Source organism: Nycticebus coucang, chromosome 4, assembly GCF_027406575.1.
Source record: "Nycticebus coucang isolate mNycCou1 chromosome 4, mNycCou1.pri, whole genome shotgun sequence".
Classification (NCBI taxonomy): domain Eukaryota; kingdom Metazoa; phylum Chordata; class Mammalia; order Primates; family Lorisidae; genus Nycticebus; species Nycticebus coucang.
In genome coordinates this window covers 120,764,157-120,784,587 of record NC_069783.1, presented here as the reverse complement: position 1 = coordinate 120,784,587, position 20,431 = coordinate 120,764,157, and the positions used below count along the sequence as shown (strand labels likewise).

General features: G+C 44.4%; 1 protein-coding gene across 2 annotated transcripts in view; it reads right to left on the bottom strand.

Annotated features, from left to right (window-relative positions):
* FBXW8 (F-box and WD repeat domain containing 8) overlaps window positions 1-17,951 on the bottom strand; it is a 135,197-nt gene extending 117,246 nt beyond the window's left edge. For both annotated transcript variants that reach the window (XM_053587459.1, XM_053587460.1), the window contains exon 1: window positions 17,544-17,951. In XM_053587459.1, the coding sequence (XP_053443434.1) occupies window positions 17,544-17,861 (318 nt within the window). In that variant the 5' untranslated portion in view covers window positions 17,862-17,951. The remainder of the gene's footprint in view (window positions 1-17,543) is intronic.
* Between the last annotated feature and the right edge of the window lie 2,480 nt (window positions 17,952-20,431).

Genomic DNA, 20,431 nt, shown 5'->3' with positions numbered 1-20,431 from the left:
TTGAATCCAGGCCGGGCCCACAAAACAATGACAGCTGCAACCAAAAAGTAGCTGGGTGTTGTGGCGGGCACCTGTAGCTGCTTGGGAGGCGGAGGCAGGAGACTCGCTTGAGCCCAGGAGTTGGAGGTTGCTGTGAGCTGTGATGCCACAGCACTCTACCCAGGGTGACAGCTTGAGGCTCTGTCTCAAACAAAAAGAAAAGAAATAATCACACTGCATGCCATAAGTACAATTATAATGTCTCAATTAAAAATAATAAAAATAAGGGCAGTGCCTGTGGCTCAAGGAGTAGGGCGCCGGTCCCATATGCCGGAGGTGGTGGGTTCAAACCCAGCCCCAGCCAAAAACCAAAAAAAAAATAATAATAATAATAATAAAAATAAAAGATGCTATTAGACTTCTGCCTAGACCAGTGGTTCTCAACCTGTGGGTCGCAACCAATGAAAATACATCCTGCGGGGTGGGGCCTGTGGCTCAGTCGGTAAGGCGCCGGCCCCATATACCGAGGGTGGCGGGTTCAAACCCGGCCCCGGCTGAACTGCAACCAAAAAATAGCCAGGCGTTGTGGCGGGCGCCTGTAGTCCCAGCTACTCGGGAGGCTGAGGCAAGAGAATCGCTTCAGCCCAGGAGTTGGAGGTTGCTGTGAGCTGTGTGAGGCCACGGCACTCTACCGAGGGCAATAAAGTAAGACTCTGTCTCTACAAAAAAAAAGAAAAAAGAAAATACATCCTGCATATCAGATATTTGCATTACGATTCATAACAGTCGCAAAATTGCAGTTATGAAGTAGCAACAAAAATAATTTTATGGTTGGGGATCATCACAACATGAGGAATTGTATTAAAGGGTCACGGCATTAGGAAGGTTGAGAACCACTGGCCTAGACTATTCTGAGGCACATAGTCATCAAAAGTTATGGGTCACGACTCAGCGCCTGTAGCACAGTGGTCAACCTGCCAACCACATACACTGAGGGTGGCAGGTTCGAAACCAGCTCGGGCCAGCTAAAACAACGACAACTCCCACAACAACAAAAAAATGGCTGGGCATTGGGGCGGGCGCCTGTAGTCTCAGCTACTTGGGAGGCTGAGGCAAGAGAATTGCTTAAGCCCAAGAGTTGGAGGTTGCTGTGAGCTGTGACACCATAGCACTCTACCAAGAGCAACACAGTGAGACTCTGTCTAAAAAAAAAAAAAAAAAAAAAAGTTATGGGTCACACTAACCCAACTCCATTCTGACTTAAAAACAAGAAATTGGACAACTTGACATTTCAGAAACAAAGATATGCCAAGAAGAAAGAATTTAAAGGCATTGGAAATATTAATACAGGGGAACTTGGTCACACCATCAAAATATCAATGTGACCACACTGTTTAGAGAGAATAATTCTGCAATAATTTAATAGCACCCAACAACGTGAGATTGGGCCAAATTTAGTCTACAGAAGACCAATAAATTCAAAGTATTAGCATTTCTTTAAGTTTAAAGAATATTATCTTTTTGATAACACAAAACCTGGCTCTTAATTCCTGGACAATAACTCAGATACTGATTCTCTATCAGTGACTCTTGTCCTGTATTAAATGCCAAAATCATCCTGGGAGTTTAAAAAAATGCTCAGGTTCCCATCTAGATCTACTGCCTCATAATTCCCAGATCTACCGCTTAAGCATCTCTTTCTCCGAGGAGCCTCTGCACATTAAAAGTTGAGAACCACAATCCTAAATCATAGGCAGATATAAAAATCAATCTATCCCCTCTTTCCTAACCAAGAGGGAAAAAACCCACAAAGGGTCATATTACTTTGTTAATTTGAAGTCTGTGAATACCAGATTTTCCCAAAGTCTACTGGACTTACTCCAAAAATGCTGAGAGAAATTGCAAATAGATCCATCCCCAGGGAAGCTGATTTGTACTCCTATGTGCTAATGTAAGACTAATGCTGTAAATGGATTGGTTTTTTTGCCTTACTGATAGAAATTTAATCTGTCTTCTCCTGTTTAACAGAAGAAGGGATAATTACTAAGAGCCCCATCAGTAAAAAGTGAAGAAACTAACTTAAGGTTTTTGTTCCCAATGCACATCTCCAGAGCAAAGAGAACATGAAAGATCTCTCTAGGTGGTGTTTTAAGAAACTGAGAAAAGCACCTGGAGTTCAAACAAGAGATATGTAATACCATTTCTATTAAATCTGTAACTGAAAGGAGACTGTTTTCGGAAGTTTATCTCAACTTCCCACATACTGCAAAAACTAAGAGCAGACCCACACAATCTCAATCAGAAGGAATGGATGAGATCCACTTTCACCTACATCTTTTTTTTTTTTTTTTTTTATAGAGACAGAGTCTCACTTTATGGCCCTCAGTAGAGTGCCATGGCCTCACACAGCTCACAGCAACCTCCAACTCCTGAGCTCAAGCAATTCTCGTGCCTCCGCCTCCCAAGTAGCTGGGACTACAGATGCCCGCCACAACGTCTGGCTATTTTTTGGTTGCTGCTGTCATTGTTGTTTGGCAGGCCCGGCTGGATTCAAACCCGCCAGCTCAGGTGTAAGTGGCTGGCACCTTAGCCGCTTGAGCCACAGGCACTGAGCCTGGACCTTTGCTTTCAAAGCCCCCTTTTAGTCTAAACTGGGATCAGTAGGACACAGGCAGGAGAGAAGCTTCAGATCCCAGAGAGTGTGGATTTGTTTGTGGAAAGAGAAAACAAAGATTTTTCAGATGGGGTACAGTGTCTTACACTGTAATCTCAGCACTTTGGAGGCCAAGGCAGGAGGACCACTTGAGGCCAGGAGTTCAAGACCTGCCTGGGCAAGAAAGGGAAATTCCTCTCTCTATAAAAACGTTGGTATAAACTAACCAAGTAAGGGGCTTCTGCTATAAAGCTCTAGCTATTCAGGAGGCTGAGGAAGGAGAATTGCTTGAGCCTAGGAATTTGAGGTTGTAGTAAGCTACGATCACACCACTACACTCCAGTCTGGGCAATTGAGTGAGATCCTATCTCTTTAAAAAAAAAAAAAGAGATTTTCAAGTCAAGGGTCCCAAACACTCCAAGCACATTCCCACCATCAAGACTGGCAATAACTGTGAGGTCCAATGTGAAACAAAAACGCCTACAATCTCAGCACTCTGGGAGGCCGAGACAGGTGGACAGCCTGAGCTCAAGAGTTCAAGACCAGCCTGAGCCAGAGTGAGACCCTGCCTCTAAAAATAGCCAGGCATTATGGCAGGTGCCTGTAGCCCCAGCTACTCAGGCAAGAGAATGGCTTGAGCCTAGGAGTCTGAGGTTGCTGTGAGGTTACAACACCATGGCACTCTACCAGGGACAACAAAAGTGAGACAGTAACCCCCCCCCAAAGTGAGGCCCTTTGGCCAAAAATGATTAAGAATTTCAAGACAACGAGAGAGAGAGAGAGAGAGAGAGATGCCCTCCCCCCAGGCGGATAGGGCGCCAGTCCCATATGCTGGAGGTGGTGGGTTCAAACCCAGCCTCAGCCAAAAACCACAAAAAAAAAAGAATGCCCTCCCCCAGGTCTCTGCATGCTTTCTCCCACACTTCCTTTGGGTCTTCCAGGAAATGTGGCCTTCCCAGAAAGGCCTCCTCAGATAGCACTATTTAAAATTGCAGCCCCTTCCCTGACACAGATACAATTTTTCTCCAGAACATGTATTACTTGATAATTATTTGTCCGCCGCCTAGCTCCTGCTTCCCTAAAATGTAAGTTATATAGGGCATTTTTTTTTTCTTATCCAGTTCACTGCTATATCATAAGTGACTAAAACAATGTTTGGTACCAAGAAGCCACTTATTATTTGTGAAACAAATGAATGAAAACCAGGATGCTTCAAGCAACGGAACCTTTCAGTGAAGACATGATCTAAGTTACAAGTTATTCTAGCATCACAAGAATCATTGCAAAATGTGCTCAAGTGCAGACCAGTTAGTTCATTAGTAACATCACAACAGTGAATGGTACTGACAGTAAGAACTTTTTAGTTGGGGGAAAGGGGGTTGATTTGAGATGAAGGGACCAGGGAAGAGTTAAGATAGGAAACAGAAATCAAGCTGATCCTTAAAGGAAGGCAAAAGACAGCAAAGAGGAAAGGAAAACACTCCAAGTGAGCTGACTGATGAGCTCACACTTGATTCGGTCTGCCATCTCATTTCATATTACCCAGATCAGGAATGTTCACATTAGGGAACTTCCATATTTGTTTCTAACTTAAAAATAGAAGAAAGTTAGCCTGAGCAAGAGTACGACCCTCTCTACAAAAAACAGAAAAATTAACTGGGCATGGTGGCGTGAACCTGTAGTCCCAGCTTACTCAGAAAACTGAGGCAAGAGGATCTCTCGAGCCCAGGAGTTTGTGACTGCAGCGAGCTATGATGATGCCATTGCACTCTAGCCTAGGCAACAGAGACCCTATCTTAAAACACACACAGAGAGAAGAAATTTAAGTCATTAAATTGATCTTGTTGGTAACAACGTCCAGTAATATTAAAATTTTGCTAGACTGAAACCCCAAATCTTACCCTTGAAGGATACTTGGAATGTGCCTCTTTTTTTTTTTTTTTTTTGCAGTTTTTGGCTGTGGCTGGGTTTGAACCCACCACCTCTGGCATATGGGGCCAGCGCCCTACTCCTTTCAGCCACAGGTGTCGCCCCAGAGCCTCTTTATAAAGCTGCTGTTAGAAGCCAAATTCTACTCTTATTTCAACTCCACAAATGTGGACAGGGCCCCAAGTGTACCAGTTAAGACAGGTGGGAGTAGAAGTAAGGTAACAGATCCTGTCCTCCAGGAATTCCAAATCCAACAGGTGAAACAAGGGGCCTATCAGGGATAAGTTTTAGCAAAAAGGAAATGAAACAATATAGTTTACTCTTCTGCAGTACTAATAACAGTACCAGCTTAAGTTTATTAGCCCCTTATGGTATGCCAGCCTCAGTGCTAAGTTCCATGCCTTATTTCACTGCCTCCTCATAAGGTGGGCATTAATATCATCCTCATTTGACAGGTAAGACAGGGTAAGTTACGTTGCCCAAGGTCAAACAGCTAGTCAGCAGCAGAGCCTGAATCTGAACTCGGGTCTACTCAACTCCAGAGCCCAAACTTGTAACTGGGGCTGTCCTGCCTTCATTAACACCGTTCAAAAAAGACTCTAAGCTCTCTAAGAGGGACTGTGTCCATTCTATTTACTGCTGTCTCCCCAGCACCTAACATAGGGAATGAGCAAGAAACACAGTAGTCCCCCCTTCCAGTTTTACTTTCCACAGTTTCAGTTAGTCTTTGGACAGTACAATAAGCTCATCTGAGACCACATTCACATAACTTTTATTACAGTATATTGTTGCCATTGTTCTATTACCTTTGTTACTCTTAACTGTACCCAGTTTATAAATTAAACTTTATCATAGGTATGTATGTATAGGACTAGGTACTATCTGTGGTTTGAAGCACTCACTGGGGGTCTTAGAATGTATCCTCCACAGATAAGGGGGCACCATCTAAAGTAGACATCTAAAGCCAGACCAAGGGCTCACACCTATAATTCTAGCACTCTGGGAGGCTGAGGCAGGTGGACTGCTTGAGCTCGTGAGTTTGAGACCAGCTTGAATAACAGCAAGACCCCATCTCTAAAAATAGTTGGGCATTGGGGCAGTGCCTATGGCTCAAGGAGTAGGGCGCCGACCCCATATACGGGAGTTGGCGTGTTCAAACCCACCACTGGCCAAAAAAAACTGCAAAAAAAAAAAAAATAGCTGGGCATTGTGGTGGGCTACTCAAGGAGACTGAGGCAGGAGAATCACCTGAGCCCAAGAGTTAGAGGCTGCTGTGAGCTATGATGCCGTGGCACTCTACCAAGGGCAACAAAGTAAGACTTTCTAAAAAAAATAAAATTAAATTAAAATAAAGCGGACATCTCTTATCGCAGTTGTTTCCTGCTCAACATCTGAATAATTGTTGAGTTCATTCTCTTCCCCGAATTGCTAAGCTGACAGAATATAAGACTGGAATTGCTGGTAATCATTTTGTCCTCATGAAGAGAGCTTGCCTGTAAATAAAACCAACAAAAGGAAATCAGGACTAATAGGGGAGCACTACCAACTGGAATATTCAGTTATATGAATCAATAGATTCCAGTCTGGGTTTTTATATTTAGTTTGAGTGGGGTGCCTGCTAGTACAACCTAAAGTCCTGACATACCACCTAAAATAAAAATATGACCAAGCATGCCCATTGTCTCCATTGCTCTTTAACATTGTAATGGAAGTTTTTTTGTGTGTGATTTTTGGCCGGGGCTGGGTTTGAACCCGCCACCTCCAGCATATGGGACCGGCGCCCTACTCCTTGAGCCACAGACACCGCCCCTGTAATGGAAGTTTTAGCCATTGCAACTAGGGAAGAAAAAGCGATCAAGGGTATCCACATTAGGTCAGAAGAGATCAAACTTTCACTCTTTGCAGATGATATGATCGTGTATCTGGAAAACAATAGGGATTCTACTACAAAACTTTTAGAAGTGATCAAGGAATACAGCAATGTCTCAGGCTACAAAAATCAACACCCATAAATCTGTAGCCTTTATATATAGGGACAATAACCAAGCTGAAAAAACAGTCAAGGACTCTATTCCTTTCATAGTAGTGCCAAAGAAACTGAAATATTTGGGAGTATACCTAACAAAGGACGTGAAAGATCTCTACAAAGAGAATTATGAAACCTTAAGAAAAGAAATAGCTGGGCGGCTCCTGTGGCTCAGTGAGTAGGGCGCCAACCCCATATACCAAGGGTGGTAGGTTCAAACCCAGCCTCGGCCAAACTGCAACAAAAATAAATAAATAAATAAATAAAGTCCTTTAAAAAAATAATTAAAAAAAAAAGAAAAGAAATAGCTGAAGATGTTAACAAATGGAAAAACATACCATGCTCATGGCTGGGAAGAATCAACATTGTTAAAATGTCTATACTACCCAAAGCAATATATAATTTTAATGCAATTCCTATTAAAGCTCCATTATCATATTTTAAAGATCTTGAAAAAATAATACTTTGTTTTATATGGAATCAGAAAAAAACTCGAATAGCCAAAACATTACTCAGCAATAAAAATAAAGCAGGAGTAATCACACTACCACACCTGAGACTGTACTATAAATCGATAGTGATCAAAACAGCATGGTACTGGCACAAAAACAGAGAAGTAGATGTCTGGAACAGAATAGAGAACCAAGAGATGAATCCAGCTACTTACTGTTATTTGATCTTTGACAAGCCAATTAAAAACATTCAGTGGGGGGGCAGCGCCTGTGGCTCAGCGGGTAGGGCGCCGGTCCCATATGCCGGAGGTGGCGGGTTCAAACCCAGCCCTGGCCAAAAAAAAAAAAAAAAAAAAAGAGATTCCTGGGTGAATATTTTATGAGGAGGACTCCCCAGGCAATTGAAGCAGTATCAAAAATACACTACTGGGACCTGATCAAACTAAAAAGCTTCTGCACAGCCAAGAACATAGTAAGTAAAGCAAGCAGACAGCCCTCAGAATGGGAGAAAATATTTGCAGGTTATACCTCCAATAAAGGTCTAATAACCAGAATCCACAGAGAACTCAAATGTATTAGCAAAAGAAGAACACGTGACCCCATCTCAGGGTGGGCAAGGGATTTGAAGAGAAACCTCTCTAAAGAAGACAGATGCATGACCTACAAACACATGATAAAAAGCTCATCATCCTTAATTATCAGAGAAATGCAAATCAAAACTACTTTGAGATATCACCTAACCCCAGTAAGAGTAGCCCACATAACAAAATCCCAAGACCAGAGATGTTGGCGTGGATGTGGAGAAAAGGGTACACTTCTACACTGTTGGTGGGAATGCACACTAATACATTCCTTCTGGAAGGATGTTTAGAGAATACTTAGAGACCTAAAAATAGACCTGCCATTCAATCCTATAATTCCTTTACTAGGTTTATACCCAGAAGACCAAAAATCAAAATATAACAAAGACATCTGTACCAGAATGTTTATTGCAGCCCAATTCATAATTGCTAAGTCATGGAAGAAGTGCCCATTGACCCACGAATGGACTAGCAAATTGTGGTACATGTATACCATGGAATACTATGCAGCCTTAAAGAAAGATGGAGACTTTACCTCTTTCATGTTTACATGGATAGAGCTGGAACATATTCTTCTTAGCAAAGTATCTCAGGAATGGAAGAAAAAGTATCCAATGTACTCAGCTCTACTATGAAGCTAAATCATAGCTTCCACATGAAGGCTATAACCCAGCTATATGAGGAAAGGGCCAAGGAAGGGGGAGGGGGAGGTTAGGGTGGAGGGAGAGTAATGGGTGGGGTCACACCTATGGTGCATCTTAGAACAGGTACAGGGGAAACTTACTAAATGCAGAATACAAATGCCTACATACAATAACTAAGAAAATGCCATGAAGGCTACGTTGAACAATTTGATGAGAACATTTCAGATTGTATATGAAACCGGCTCATTGTACCCCTTTATTGCACTAATGTACACAGCTATGATTTAACAATAAAAAATAAATAAAAATAAAAATATATATAACCAAGCAACTATATGTCACAACCACCATGTTGAAGAAGGCAGCATACTCAACAATTACAATCAGATTGCTCCGCCATCTCCAAGAAGACTGAGTTTATAGAGAGAGGGGAATGGAAGACAAAAGAGAGAAAGTGCCTACTGCCTCTGAAATTCTGACTGGGGATGTGTCATTTCTTTCACTAGTTTAGCTATACACTAAGACTAACAAGTGCCAATTTATAGTAGGTATTCCCAACCCATCACTTAAACAGAGATGGCTACTAAGCACTATTATTCAAAGCTTCATAAGGCTGGACCCAGTGGCTCATGCCTATAATCCTAGCACTCTGAGAGGGTGAGGTGATAGGATACCTTGAGCTCAGGAGTTTGATACCAGCCTGAGCAAGAACAAGACCCCATCTCTACTAAAAACAGAAAAATTAGGGCGGTGCCTGTGGCTCAAAGGAGTAGGGCACTGGCCCCATATACTGGAGTCGGTGGGTTCAAAACTGCAAAAAAGAAAAGAAAAACAACAGAAAAATTAGACAGGCATCATGGCAGGCACCTGTAGTCCCAGACATTCAGGAGGCTGAGGCAGGAGGATCACTTGAGCCCAAGAGTTTGAGGTTGCTGAGAGCTATGATGCCAGAGCACTCTACCAAAGGCAACAAACTGGCTTGGCACCAGCCACATACACTGGAGCTGGCAGGTTCAAATCCAACCCAGGCCTGCCAAACAACATGGCAACTACAATGAAAAAACAGCTGGGCATTGTGGCAGGTGCCTGTAGTCCCAACTACTTTGGAGGCTGAAGCAAGAGAATCACTTAAGCCCAAGAGTTTGAGGTTGCTGTGAGCTGTGGCATCACAGCACTCTACAGAGGGCAACAAAGTGAGATTCTGTCTCAAAAATAAATAAATAAGCTTCATAAAAGCAGCAGCTCAGGCGGGATCATTTCTAAGTTTCCATCTCAGCTGTGCTTGTCCATCAAAGATTCTGGCCTATACTGTGCCAGAGGACACTGTGAGGCAGTGCTATTCACCTACCCATCAAAAGGCAACTTTAACTCTTGATTGCTAACTTATTAGTTGTTCTCTCTCTAGTGATGATACTGAAGACTCTGGTGGACATTGCACCAAAAATAAAACAGGATGCACTAATACACAGGTATACCAAAGGCTGGAGAAGAGTATTAGTATTAGAAGGTAGCACCAGATTGTTATTTCCCTTTCATGTTAACTGGTTCAGACTCTGTTACTAGAGTTTCCGGGAAGTTCCAAATGGAACAAAAATCTTCCTTTCAGGAGCGACCTTCCTTTCATGGATCAAGCAAGGATTCTTGGGAAGACATAAGGCAAATATCACAAACTGGTGACCCCAGGCAGATCCACCTCACAGACAGGTTTTAACCTACAGTGTTAACACCTAAAACGTTATTATTTTTGTATTAGTTACCAACAATTAAAAATGAGAAGTTTGAGGGGTAGAGTGTAGTGACAGCCCCTGACTTGTTCATGCCTTCCTGTGTCCAGGCATTTGGGTAAGTCCACACTGACTCTGGGGTTGGTCACATGACTTGCTTTAGACAATAACATTGTCTTCTGACTCCCCTCTGAATAAAGGATTTCAAAAGCACTTGGGCAGCAGGGCTTGTCCACTTGCTGTTCTCAGAACACTTAGAAAGCCCACCTGGGGCCAAACTGCTGGAGATGAGAGACTCATAACCAAGACACACACATCTGCACATACATAAACATACACACACACACCTAATCAGCCAACTTCCAGAGGCAGAGCTGCCTATGTGACCAGCAGATAACCTCAGATGTGTGACCCTACCCTCACCCAGTCCAAACTGCCACCAGGCAAAATGGTGAGCTATATAAATAATAGTTATTTTAAGCCAATGTTTTGGGGTAGTATTTTTATGCAGCAAAAACTTGAGAGTCCACATAAAAATATTCTCATTTTTTGTAAAAATCTAAAGATCACACAACACGGGACCACATTCCTATATAGTAACAACAAGCTAATGCAGACAGTGACTACCACCTTTAAATTACAGCCATAGCATGTAATTCCCAGTCTGTTTCTTCCTATCAGCTCACCCATGCTGGGTCAAGTTCGGCTGCTACTATCTCATTTCAGTTCAGTGTTGTTTTATTTATGGTAACAAAGAAAGTAAAATACTATACTCCACTTACTAGAGTTACTATCAAAAGTGAAAAAAACCCTACTTGGGAGGCAGAGACAAGAGAATCGCTTGAACCCCAGGAGTCAGAGGTTGCTGTGAGCTGTGATGCCACAGCACTCTACCCAGGGCAACAGCTTGAAGCTCTGTCTCAAAAAAAAAAAAAAAGTGAAAAAACCACACCAGGTGCGGTAGCTCATGCCTATAATCCTAGAGCTCTGGGAGGCCAAGGCAGGTGGATTGCCTGCGCTCACAGGTTCAAGACCAGCCTGAGCCAAAGTGAGACCTTGTTAGCCAGGTGTTGTGGCAGGTGCCTATAGTCCCAGCTACTGGGGAGGCTGAAGCAAGAGAATCACTTGAGCCCAAGAGTTTGAGGTTGTTGTGGGCTATGATATCATGGCACTCTCCTAGGATGACAAAGTGAGATTCTATCTAAAAAAAAAAAAAAAAAAAGTTAAAAAACCAGTACGACCACTTTAGAAAACTGTCAGTATCTACTAATACATGCACACCTTATGACCCAGCAATTCCACTCCCAGGTGAATATTCAGGAAAAATGTGCACACACATACCAAAATATGTACACAAAACATTCACAGCAGCACTACTGCTGACAGCCCCAAGCTGGCTACTAACAAATTGGCAAAAATGCCTGTCAAGAGAACAAATAAAATTGGTACATTCATAGAGATTAATCTCAGATAATGCTATACACAAGAATACAGACACAAAAGAATATGTGCTGTATGATTCCACTTATGTATATTATAGTTAAAAACAAATGAATTAAAATGTGGTGTTAGAAGTTAGGTGAGTATGGGCGGCGCCCGTGGCTCAGTTGGTAAGGTGCCGGCCCCATATACCGAGAGTGGCAGGTTCAAACCCGGCCCGGCTGAACTGCAACCAAAAAATAGCTGGGCGTTGTGGCGGGCGCCTGCAGTCCCAGCTACTCGGGAGACTGAGGCAAGAGAATCGCTTAAGCCCAGGAGTTGGAGGTTGCTGTGAGCTGTATGAGGCCACGGCACTCTACAGAGGGCCATAAAGTGAGACTCTGTCTCTACAAAAATAAAAAAATAAAAAAAAAAAGTTAGGTGAGTGAGTGCCCTTGGGCAGAAGAGAACACGGGGCTAGGGTTGCGTTGTGACATGTTGCTCTGCAACCTAGGTGCTGCTTAGGTGGATGTATACACTTAAAAATGAGCTGAGCTGTGCACTTATGATTTGTACACTCAATACAATTTGATTAAGAAAAATCTTTGAACAGAGGAAAACAAAACCAAGAAGGCAATGTTTTTTTTTTTTTGTAGAGGCAGAGTCTCACTGTACCACCTTCGGGTAGAGTGCCGTGGCGTCACACAGCTCACAGCAACCTCCAACTCTTGAGCTTACGTGATTCTCTTGCCTCAGCCTCCCGAGCAGCTGGGACTACAGGCGCCCGCCACAACGCCCAGCTATTTTTCTGTTGCAGTTTGGCCGGGGCTGGGTCCGAACTCACCACCCTCGGTATATGGGGCTGGCGCCCTACTCACTGAGCCACAGGCGCTGCCCAAGAAGGCCATGTTTTTTTTGTTGTTTTTTTTTGTAGAGACAGAGTCTCACTTTTTGGCCCTCGGTAGAGTGCCAAAATAACCGCCACAATGCCCGGTTATTTTTTGGTTGCAGTTCAGGCGGGGCCGGGTTTGAACCCGCCACCCTCAGTATATGGGGCCGGTGCCTTAAGGACTGAGCCACAGGCGCCGCCCAAGAAGGCAATGTTTTATTTAAGACAATTCCTACACTGACATGTTTAATGTGATCAAAGAAATTGCTGCCACTATGAAACAAATCATAAAACTATGACTGGAATCTTAAAAAGTTAAATAACACACCTAGTGAATTGGAAAAAAGGACCCACCATGCTACATCTAGCTTATTTCACTCATCTGCATTACCTGCATTACCTGTCTGACCCCTGTGGACTTGGGTCTTGCAACCATTGACATAGGAATCTGAGTCTTTTCTATAAATTTTACCTGCATTTGTCAGACTGAAGATACTGGGTATATTTAGTGTCCCTTAAAAATCAATTGCTTTTCTAATGGTCATCTACCAAATGGGGTTGAAAACAGCCACTGGAGAGGGCTGTTTAGGAGAACTGAAGAAGATAAATGTTCCTGAACCCTTAATACCACCGAAAAAGTAAGTACACAGTAAATTATTACTATTCCATTTACAGTAGTATTGCTGATAATTGCAAAGTATTATTAAAAAGGAGAAGTGTCCCAGAATTTGGATGTTGCTTCCAGTAGTACCTTACATGATGATTCTGAAGTGAGCAGAGACCATGGAAATGCATTCCAGGGAGACAGGGTAGGCTTTTTCCAACTAAATATGAAACTAAGATTTTGGTGTACCCCCATGGAACCTTCATGCAGGAGGTTTTGGTGTACCCCCATGGGTTACTAAGATTTTGGAGTACCCCCATGGACCTTCAAGCAGGTCCCCTCCATTTTCAGAATACAGTTTATCCTTGAACACAAACTTGAACTGCATGAGTCCATTTATATGCAAGTTTTTTCCAGTAAGTTACACTGAGGCTTCGCGCCCGTAGCATAGTGGTTACGGCTCCAGCCACATACACAGAGGCTGGAGGGTTTGAGCCCCGACTGGGCCATCTAAACAACGACAACTGCCAACAAAAAGCATAAATAAACAAAAAATAGCTAGGCGTTGTGGTGGGCACCTATAGTCCCAGCTACGTGGGAGGCTGAGGCAAAAGAATCGCTTAAGCCCAAGAGTTTGAGGTTGCTGTGAGCTGTGATGCCACGACTCTCTATCGAGGGCAACATAGTAAGACTCTGTCTCAGAAAAAAAAAAAGTTACACTGAGTGTTTGCCTCCCCTTCCACCCTGAAATGGCAAGACCAATCCCTCCTCCTCAGCCTCTTCAACATGAAGATGATGAGAATGACAACCTTTGTGATGACCCACTATTCATTCAATATTGTCTGACGATTTTCTTAACATTTTTTTCTGTAGCTTACTTCACTTAAAAATACAGTATAGAATACATGCAATATAAAAAGTGTGTGTTAACCAACTGTTTACATTATCACTAAAGTCTCTGGTCAACAGTAGGGTATTAGTTAAGTTTTGGAGGAGTCAAACATAATGGGCAGATCTTCGACTATGTGTGAGGGTATCAGGGCCCATAACCCTCAAATTGGTCAAGGGACAAGCATATTAGATTTACTTCTCCACTATTTCTTTTATTTTATTTTTTATTTTTTTGTAGAGACAGAGTCTCAATTTATAGCCCTCGGTAGAGTGCCGTGGCATCACACAGCTCACAGCAACCTCCAACTCCTGGGCTTCAGTGATTCTCTTGCCACAACCTCCCAAGTAGCTGGGACTACAGGCGCCCGCCACAACGCCCGGCTATTTTTTTTTTTGGTTGCAGTTCAGCCGGGGCTGGGTTTGAACCTGCCACCCTCGGCATATGGGGCCGGTGTCTTACCGACTGAGCCACAGGCGCCGCCCTACTTCTCCACTATTTTTTATTATCAATGTCACCCTCAAAAGTTTTATAACTGGGCAGCGCCTGTGGCTCAGTGAGTAGGGCGCCGGCCCCATATGCCGAGGGTGGCAGGTTCAAACCCAGCCCCGGCCAAACTGCAACAAAAAAATAGCTGGGCGTTGTGGCGGGCGCCTGTAGTCCCAGCTGCTCGGGAGGCTGAGGCAAGAGAATCGCGTAAGCGCAAGTTAGAGGTTGCTGTGAGCCGTGTGACGCCATGGCACTCTACCTGAGGGCGGTACAGTGAGACTCTGTCTCTACAAAAAAAAAAAAAAAAAAAGTTTTATAGCTGACAAAAGTTGAGAATATGGGCTTTAAGCCAAAGGAGGCTAGATGGTAGAGCACAATGTCTCAAACTTGCTTGATAATTCCAATTAGATTTGTAGACCCCACCCCTGGCAACTTATTCAGCAAGGGTGGGGAGGACCAATTTGTATTTTAACCAGGCCTCAGGTACTTCTTTGCCAACTCAATTTTCACTTAATGAAACTTAAGAATCCAAAAGACCTAAACCCAAACTCAATCCCCAGAATTTATCAGGTGGATAACCATGGGCAAATGACAAAAAAAAAAAAAAATCACTGAGTTTCTTCATTTGTAAAAGAAGAGTTAAAACCTACCTTGTAAGAGTGTTGTACAGCTATTGTTAATTGACTAAAACTATATATTACATAAAACAAGCAATCATTTCTTCAAACAACTTGCCACTTAAAGAATTATTCCCAGTTGGGGGCAGTGCCTGTGGCTCAAAGAAGTAGGGCACTGGCCCCTTATGCCGGAGGTGATGGGTTCAAACCCAGCCCCAGCCAAAACTGCAAAAAAAAAAAATTATTCCCAGTTGGAAAGCTGGGGGAGTTTCCTTTTTTTGAGACAGATTCTCACTCTGTCACCCTTGGTAGAGTACAATGGAGTCATCATAGCTCACAGCAACCTCAAACTCTTGGGCTCAAGTGATCCTCTGGCCTCAGCCAACCCAGTAACTGGGATTACAGATGCCCACCATAACACCCAGCTAGTTTTTTCTATTTTTAGAAGAGATGGAGGTCTCACTATTGCTCAGGCTGGTCTTGAACTCCTGAACTCAAGCAATCCAACTGCCTTGGCCTCCCAGAGAGCTAGGATTACAGAGGCGAGCCACCATGCCCAACCTGGAACTTCATTTAAATCAAACTGCTGGCCAGGGATGCTGTCTCACTTGATAGGCCTGTAATCCTAGCACTGTGGGAGGCTGAGGCAAGTGGATCACTTGAGCTCAAGAGATTGAGCCTAAGCAAGCTTAGGAAACCAGCCTAAACAAGAACCAGACCTCATCTCTACCCAAACATAGAAAAAAATTGGTCAGGTGCAAGTGGCAGGCACCTGTAGTCCCAGCTACTTTTGGGAGGCTGAGGCAGGAGGATCATTTGATCTAGGCATTTGTTGTTGCAGCATGCTGTAACACCACCGCACTCCAGCCTGGGTGACAGAAAGACACTATCTACGAAAAAAAAAACCACAAAGTTGAAAATCAAACAGTTAAAACCAGTTTATCTTGTCCTATAACTCTTAATCTGGGAGTTATGGATGCAGTTCAGATGATTTTTTTCTGGCCTTTTCTTTTGTTGTTGTTGTGGTGGTGGTGGTGGTGGTGGTGGTGGTTGCAGTTTGGCTGGAGCGGGGTTTGAACCTGCCACCCTCAGTATATGGGGCCGGCACCCTACCCACTGAGCCACAGTCGCTGCCCAGTTCAGATGATTTTTTTTTTTTTTTTTTTTTGTAGAGACAGAGTCTCACTTTATGGCCCTTGGTAGAGTGCCGTGACCTCACACAGCTCACAGCAACCTCCAACTCCTGGGCTTAAGCGATTCTCTTGCCTCAGCCTCCCGAGTAGCTGGGACCACAGGCGCCCGCTACAACGCCCGGCTATTTTTTTTTTTTTTTTTTGGCCGGGGCTGGGTTTGAACCCGCCACCTCCGGCATATGGGACCGGCGCCCTACCCGCTGAGCCACAGGTGCCACCCCCGGCTATTTTTTGATTGCAGTTTGGCAGGGGCTGGGTTTGAACCCGTCACCCTCGGTATGTGGGGCCGGCGCCTTACCAACTGAGCCACAGGCGCCGCCCCAGTTCAGATGATTTTTGATTGTACCAACTGTGGGAAGAGGGCTACTATTTTCAGCGAAGAGGGTCCCCAACCCCTGGGCTGCTAACAGGTGATCAGTGGGTGAGTGTAGAAGCTCACCCACTAACTACAGTTGCTCCCCCTAACTACCATCAATGGCACAAGCTCCACCTATTGTCACATCAGCAGCAGTTTTAGATTCTCATAGGCACTTGAACCCTACTGTAAAAATGCACATGTGAGGGATCTAGGTTGCCCCCACTGGAAAAATTGTCTTCCTTGAAGGTTAGGGACTACTGCCCAGGCATCCATGCCCCACAAAAAGGTAAGAAACTCCATCCTAATGATACAGTCCAAAGAATTTTTCCTCTTCTTCCCTTTTTACTACTATTTAAGATACATGCCTTTAAAAAAATTAAAGTACTTGGGCGGCGCCTATGGCTCAGTCGGTAAGGCGCCGGCCCCATATACCGAGGGTGGTGGGTTCAAACCCGCCCCAGCCAAACTGCAACCAAAAAATAGCCGGGCATTGTGGCGGGTGCCTGTAGTCCCAGCTACTCGGGAGGCTGAGGCAAGAGAATCGCTTAAGCCCAGGAGTTGGAGGTTGCTGTGAGCTGTGTGAGGCCACGGCACTCTACCGAGGGCCATAAAGTGAGACTCTGTCTCTACAAAAAAAAAAAAATTAAAGTACAGGCAGTATACAAAAAAAAAGTTAAAATTCCTTTCTATTCAATACCTGGGTCCTCCTTTTCAAAGGCAAACGTTAAAAATATCGTCCAAGAGTTGAATTTGTCAACCTCATATTCTGGGCTGGATAATTTTTTGTTGGAGTTGTTCTGTGATTGTATAACGTTCACGAGCACCCTGCCCTCTACCTACAATATGCAAAATAGCAAACACGTTGAGGCACCAAAAAATTTCTGCCGATAATGCCAAATTGGGGGGACATAATCGCCCCGGGTTGAGAACCAGTTTCCAGAAATACCTTATGCATGCACCAACACAGGTGTGTTGAGTATCTACTCATTTTCTCCGACAACTGGTGGCACAAAGAGTTACTTTCTAACTCATCGAGGGGATCTGTACTGGGGGCGGAGACCCGGGCCGGGCCTCGGCAAGAGGCGACAGCCACTCACCAGGTCGCGGATGAGCTGGTCCACCAGCTGCTCACCGCCCCCCGAGTCCTCGCGAGCCAGAGGAGAGCGGGAACGGCTCGCTGCGTCCTCCCTCTCGGCCCGAGCAGCCCGCGCTGCCGGGGGCCGCCCAGCGCCCTCCAGGAGGCCCTGAGCCAGTGCTAGGTACCCTGAGGCCTGCTCGCCGCGCCCCGGGGCCACCTCCGGCCTCCGCGCCCGCCGCTCTGCAGCCTCAGGCCGTCGCCGCTTCCTCTGCGCCTGGGCCTGCGAGAGTTCCTCCTGCCAGCGTCGACGAAACTCCTCCAAGCTGTGGTCGTCCATCGTCGCCGCTCCGGGGCCTCCAAGTTCTTCTCACTCCCTCCGGGTGCCACGGGACAGTCCCTCCGCGGGAAGTTTCCGCCGCGGCCGGAAACCACCCAGGCCGGTGCTCTTGGGTTCCGGGCGGGCGGCCACGCCCCCGTGCGCTGCCCACTGGAACGCTTGACCTCCCTGGCTTGCAGTTCCCAAGGCTGAGGTCTGTGCCCCATCCCTCACCCAGTCAGCTCTCTTGCCTGTGACTTTAGCCAACCTTAGACTTTGCGCCAAGCTCTGTTACTTCTTCAACTAGCAACTGCTATGAGCGACCACTAGGGCACTGAGAACTCAGTACTTAAATCTCAAAAATTAAATAAGTGAGTAAATAATCCCACTCCCACGACTTGGAGTTTGCATTTAAGTGGAAGGGAAGACTTTAAGCAAATGAATATAAACGTTTACATTAGTGTAGGTATTGTGAAGAAATTTAATAAGGTATTAAAATGTTTGTCAAGGGGTGGGGATTACACGATTTAAGGATAATAAGTAACAGCCTTTCTAAGGAGATGTCTCTATAACTAGAATGTAAATGGAGAGAGAAACCAGCCAAAGGAAGGTAAAATCTCAAGAGAGAGTTCCAGAAGGAACTACAAGTCCAAGGACTGTAAGGTGGGAAATGAAGTAGCACGCAGTGGCATTCTGTCTTGAGAATGCTATTTGTACCTGCTATTCTCCTAAGTACCCTTCCCTCCCCACCCAACCCGATTAACCCATAGCAATCTTTCCTTCATACCTCAACTCACACCTCCTTAATCTTCCATCCCTCACTCAAAAAACATCAGGACTCCCTGTTACTCATTCTCTCAGCATCCTGAACTTCCCATCATAACATACAACACAATTGGTAATTTTATATGATTATTTATAAATATCTCCCTTCTCGTATAAACTGTCAACTCTCAGCCCGGAAGCTGGTGTTTACTAGATGCTCAATAAATATTTACTAAATGAACAGCTCTCCTTTAAGAGAACTTTTATTGTCCCCACTTTACAGATGAGGAAATGAGGCACAAAAATTTGAGAAACTTGTCCAAAATCACACATCTGGTAACTTGTGGCTCCAGGATTCTAATTTTATTTTAACTTGGGACCTAATCTGTGAATCATTAACTCATGCACCACATATGTTTAAGCCATCTAGGAAATGACTGCCTCTAGTTGCTGAGATGTTTTTCCAATAGTGGAAATTAATGGCACAATAGTAGTGAGATTAATGGCATGGCCCAGGCTCCAGAGTCAGACACACCAATTTACATGAGAATCCCAGCACTCTCATTTATTCACATACTCTTTCTTCCTCTTCTAGGAACTTATGCTAAAAGAAGAAAATTGAAGATGAGTTCAAAGAATACACATGAGAATATTCACTGAAACATTGTTTATAAAACTGAAAATCAGAAGCACTCAAATCTTCAACAAAAGGACATTGCTTAAATAAATTATGCTCCATTAAAAAGTAAGAAAGATGGGGGCGGCACCTGTGGCACAGTGGGTAGAGCGCCGGCCCCATATACCGAGGGTGGCAGGTTTGAACCCAGCCCTAGCCAAACTGCAACAACAAGAAAAAACAAATAGCCGGCTGTTGTGGTGGGCGCCTGTAGTCCTAGCTACTCAGGAGGCTGAGGCAAGAGAATCGCCTAAGCCTAGGAGTTGGAGGTTGCTGTGAGCTGTGACACCAGGGCATTCTACTGAGGGCAATAAAGTGAGACTCTGTCTCTAAAAATAAATAAAAATAAAAAGTAAGAAAGATAGTAACTAAAATGCCAGCTTTGTGAGAGGCCTGATCTTTTTTGTTCATTGCTATATTTTCAGCACTCAGAACAGTGCCTAGGACATAGTATCAATAGCTTCTTAGTACATAAAAAATGAATAAACGAACCACTGGGCAGCTATTAAATATTACATTAGAGAAGAAAATTTAATCACATGAAAAGAATTTATTTCTTTCTTGGGCGGCGCCTGTGGCTCAGTCGGTAAGGCGCCGGCCCCATATACCGAGGGTGGTGGGTTCAAACCCGGCCCCAGCTGAACTGCAACCAAAAAATAGCAGGGCGTTGTGGTGGGCGCCTGTAGTCCCAGCTACTCAGGAGGCTGAGGCAAGAGAATCGCTTAAGCCCAGGAGTTGGAGGTTGCTGTGAGCTGTGTGATGCCACGGCACTCTACCCAGGGCCATAAAGTGAGACTCTGTCTCTACAAAAAAAAAAAAGAATTTATTTCTTTCTCAGGTGCATGTGGCTGGCACCTTAGCTGCTTGAGCCCCAGGTGCCGAGCCCCAAACTTGCTTTGATTATTTACATGTGAATCAAAAGCCAAAGATGGCTTTTCTGATAATCTCTACAAATTATGGAACATCTAATATTTAAAACAAAAAGCACACTGGGGGCTAGGCACAATGGCTCTTGCCTATAATCCTAGCACTTTGGGAGGCTGAGAAAGGAGGATTGCTCTAGACCAGGAGTTCAAAGCAGACTAGGCAAGAACAAGACCCCGCTCTACTTAAATTTTTTTTAAGCCTGGGTGTGGTAGCTCATGCCTTT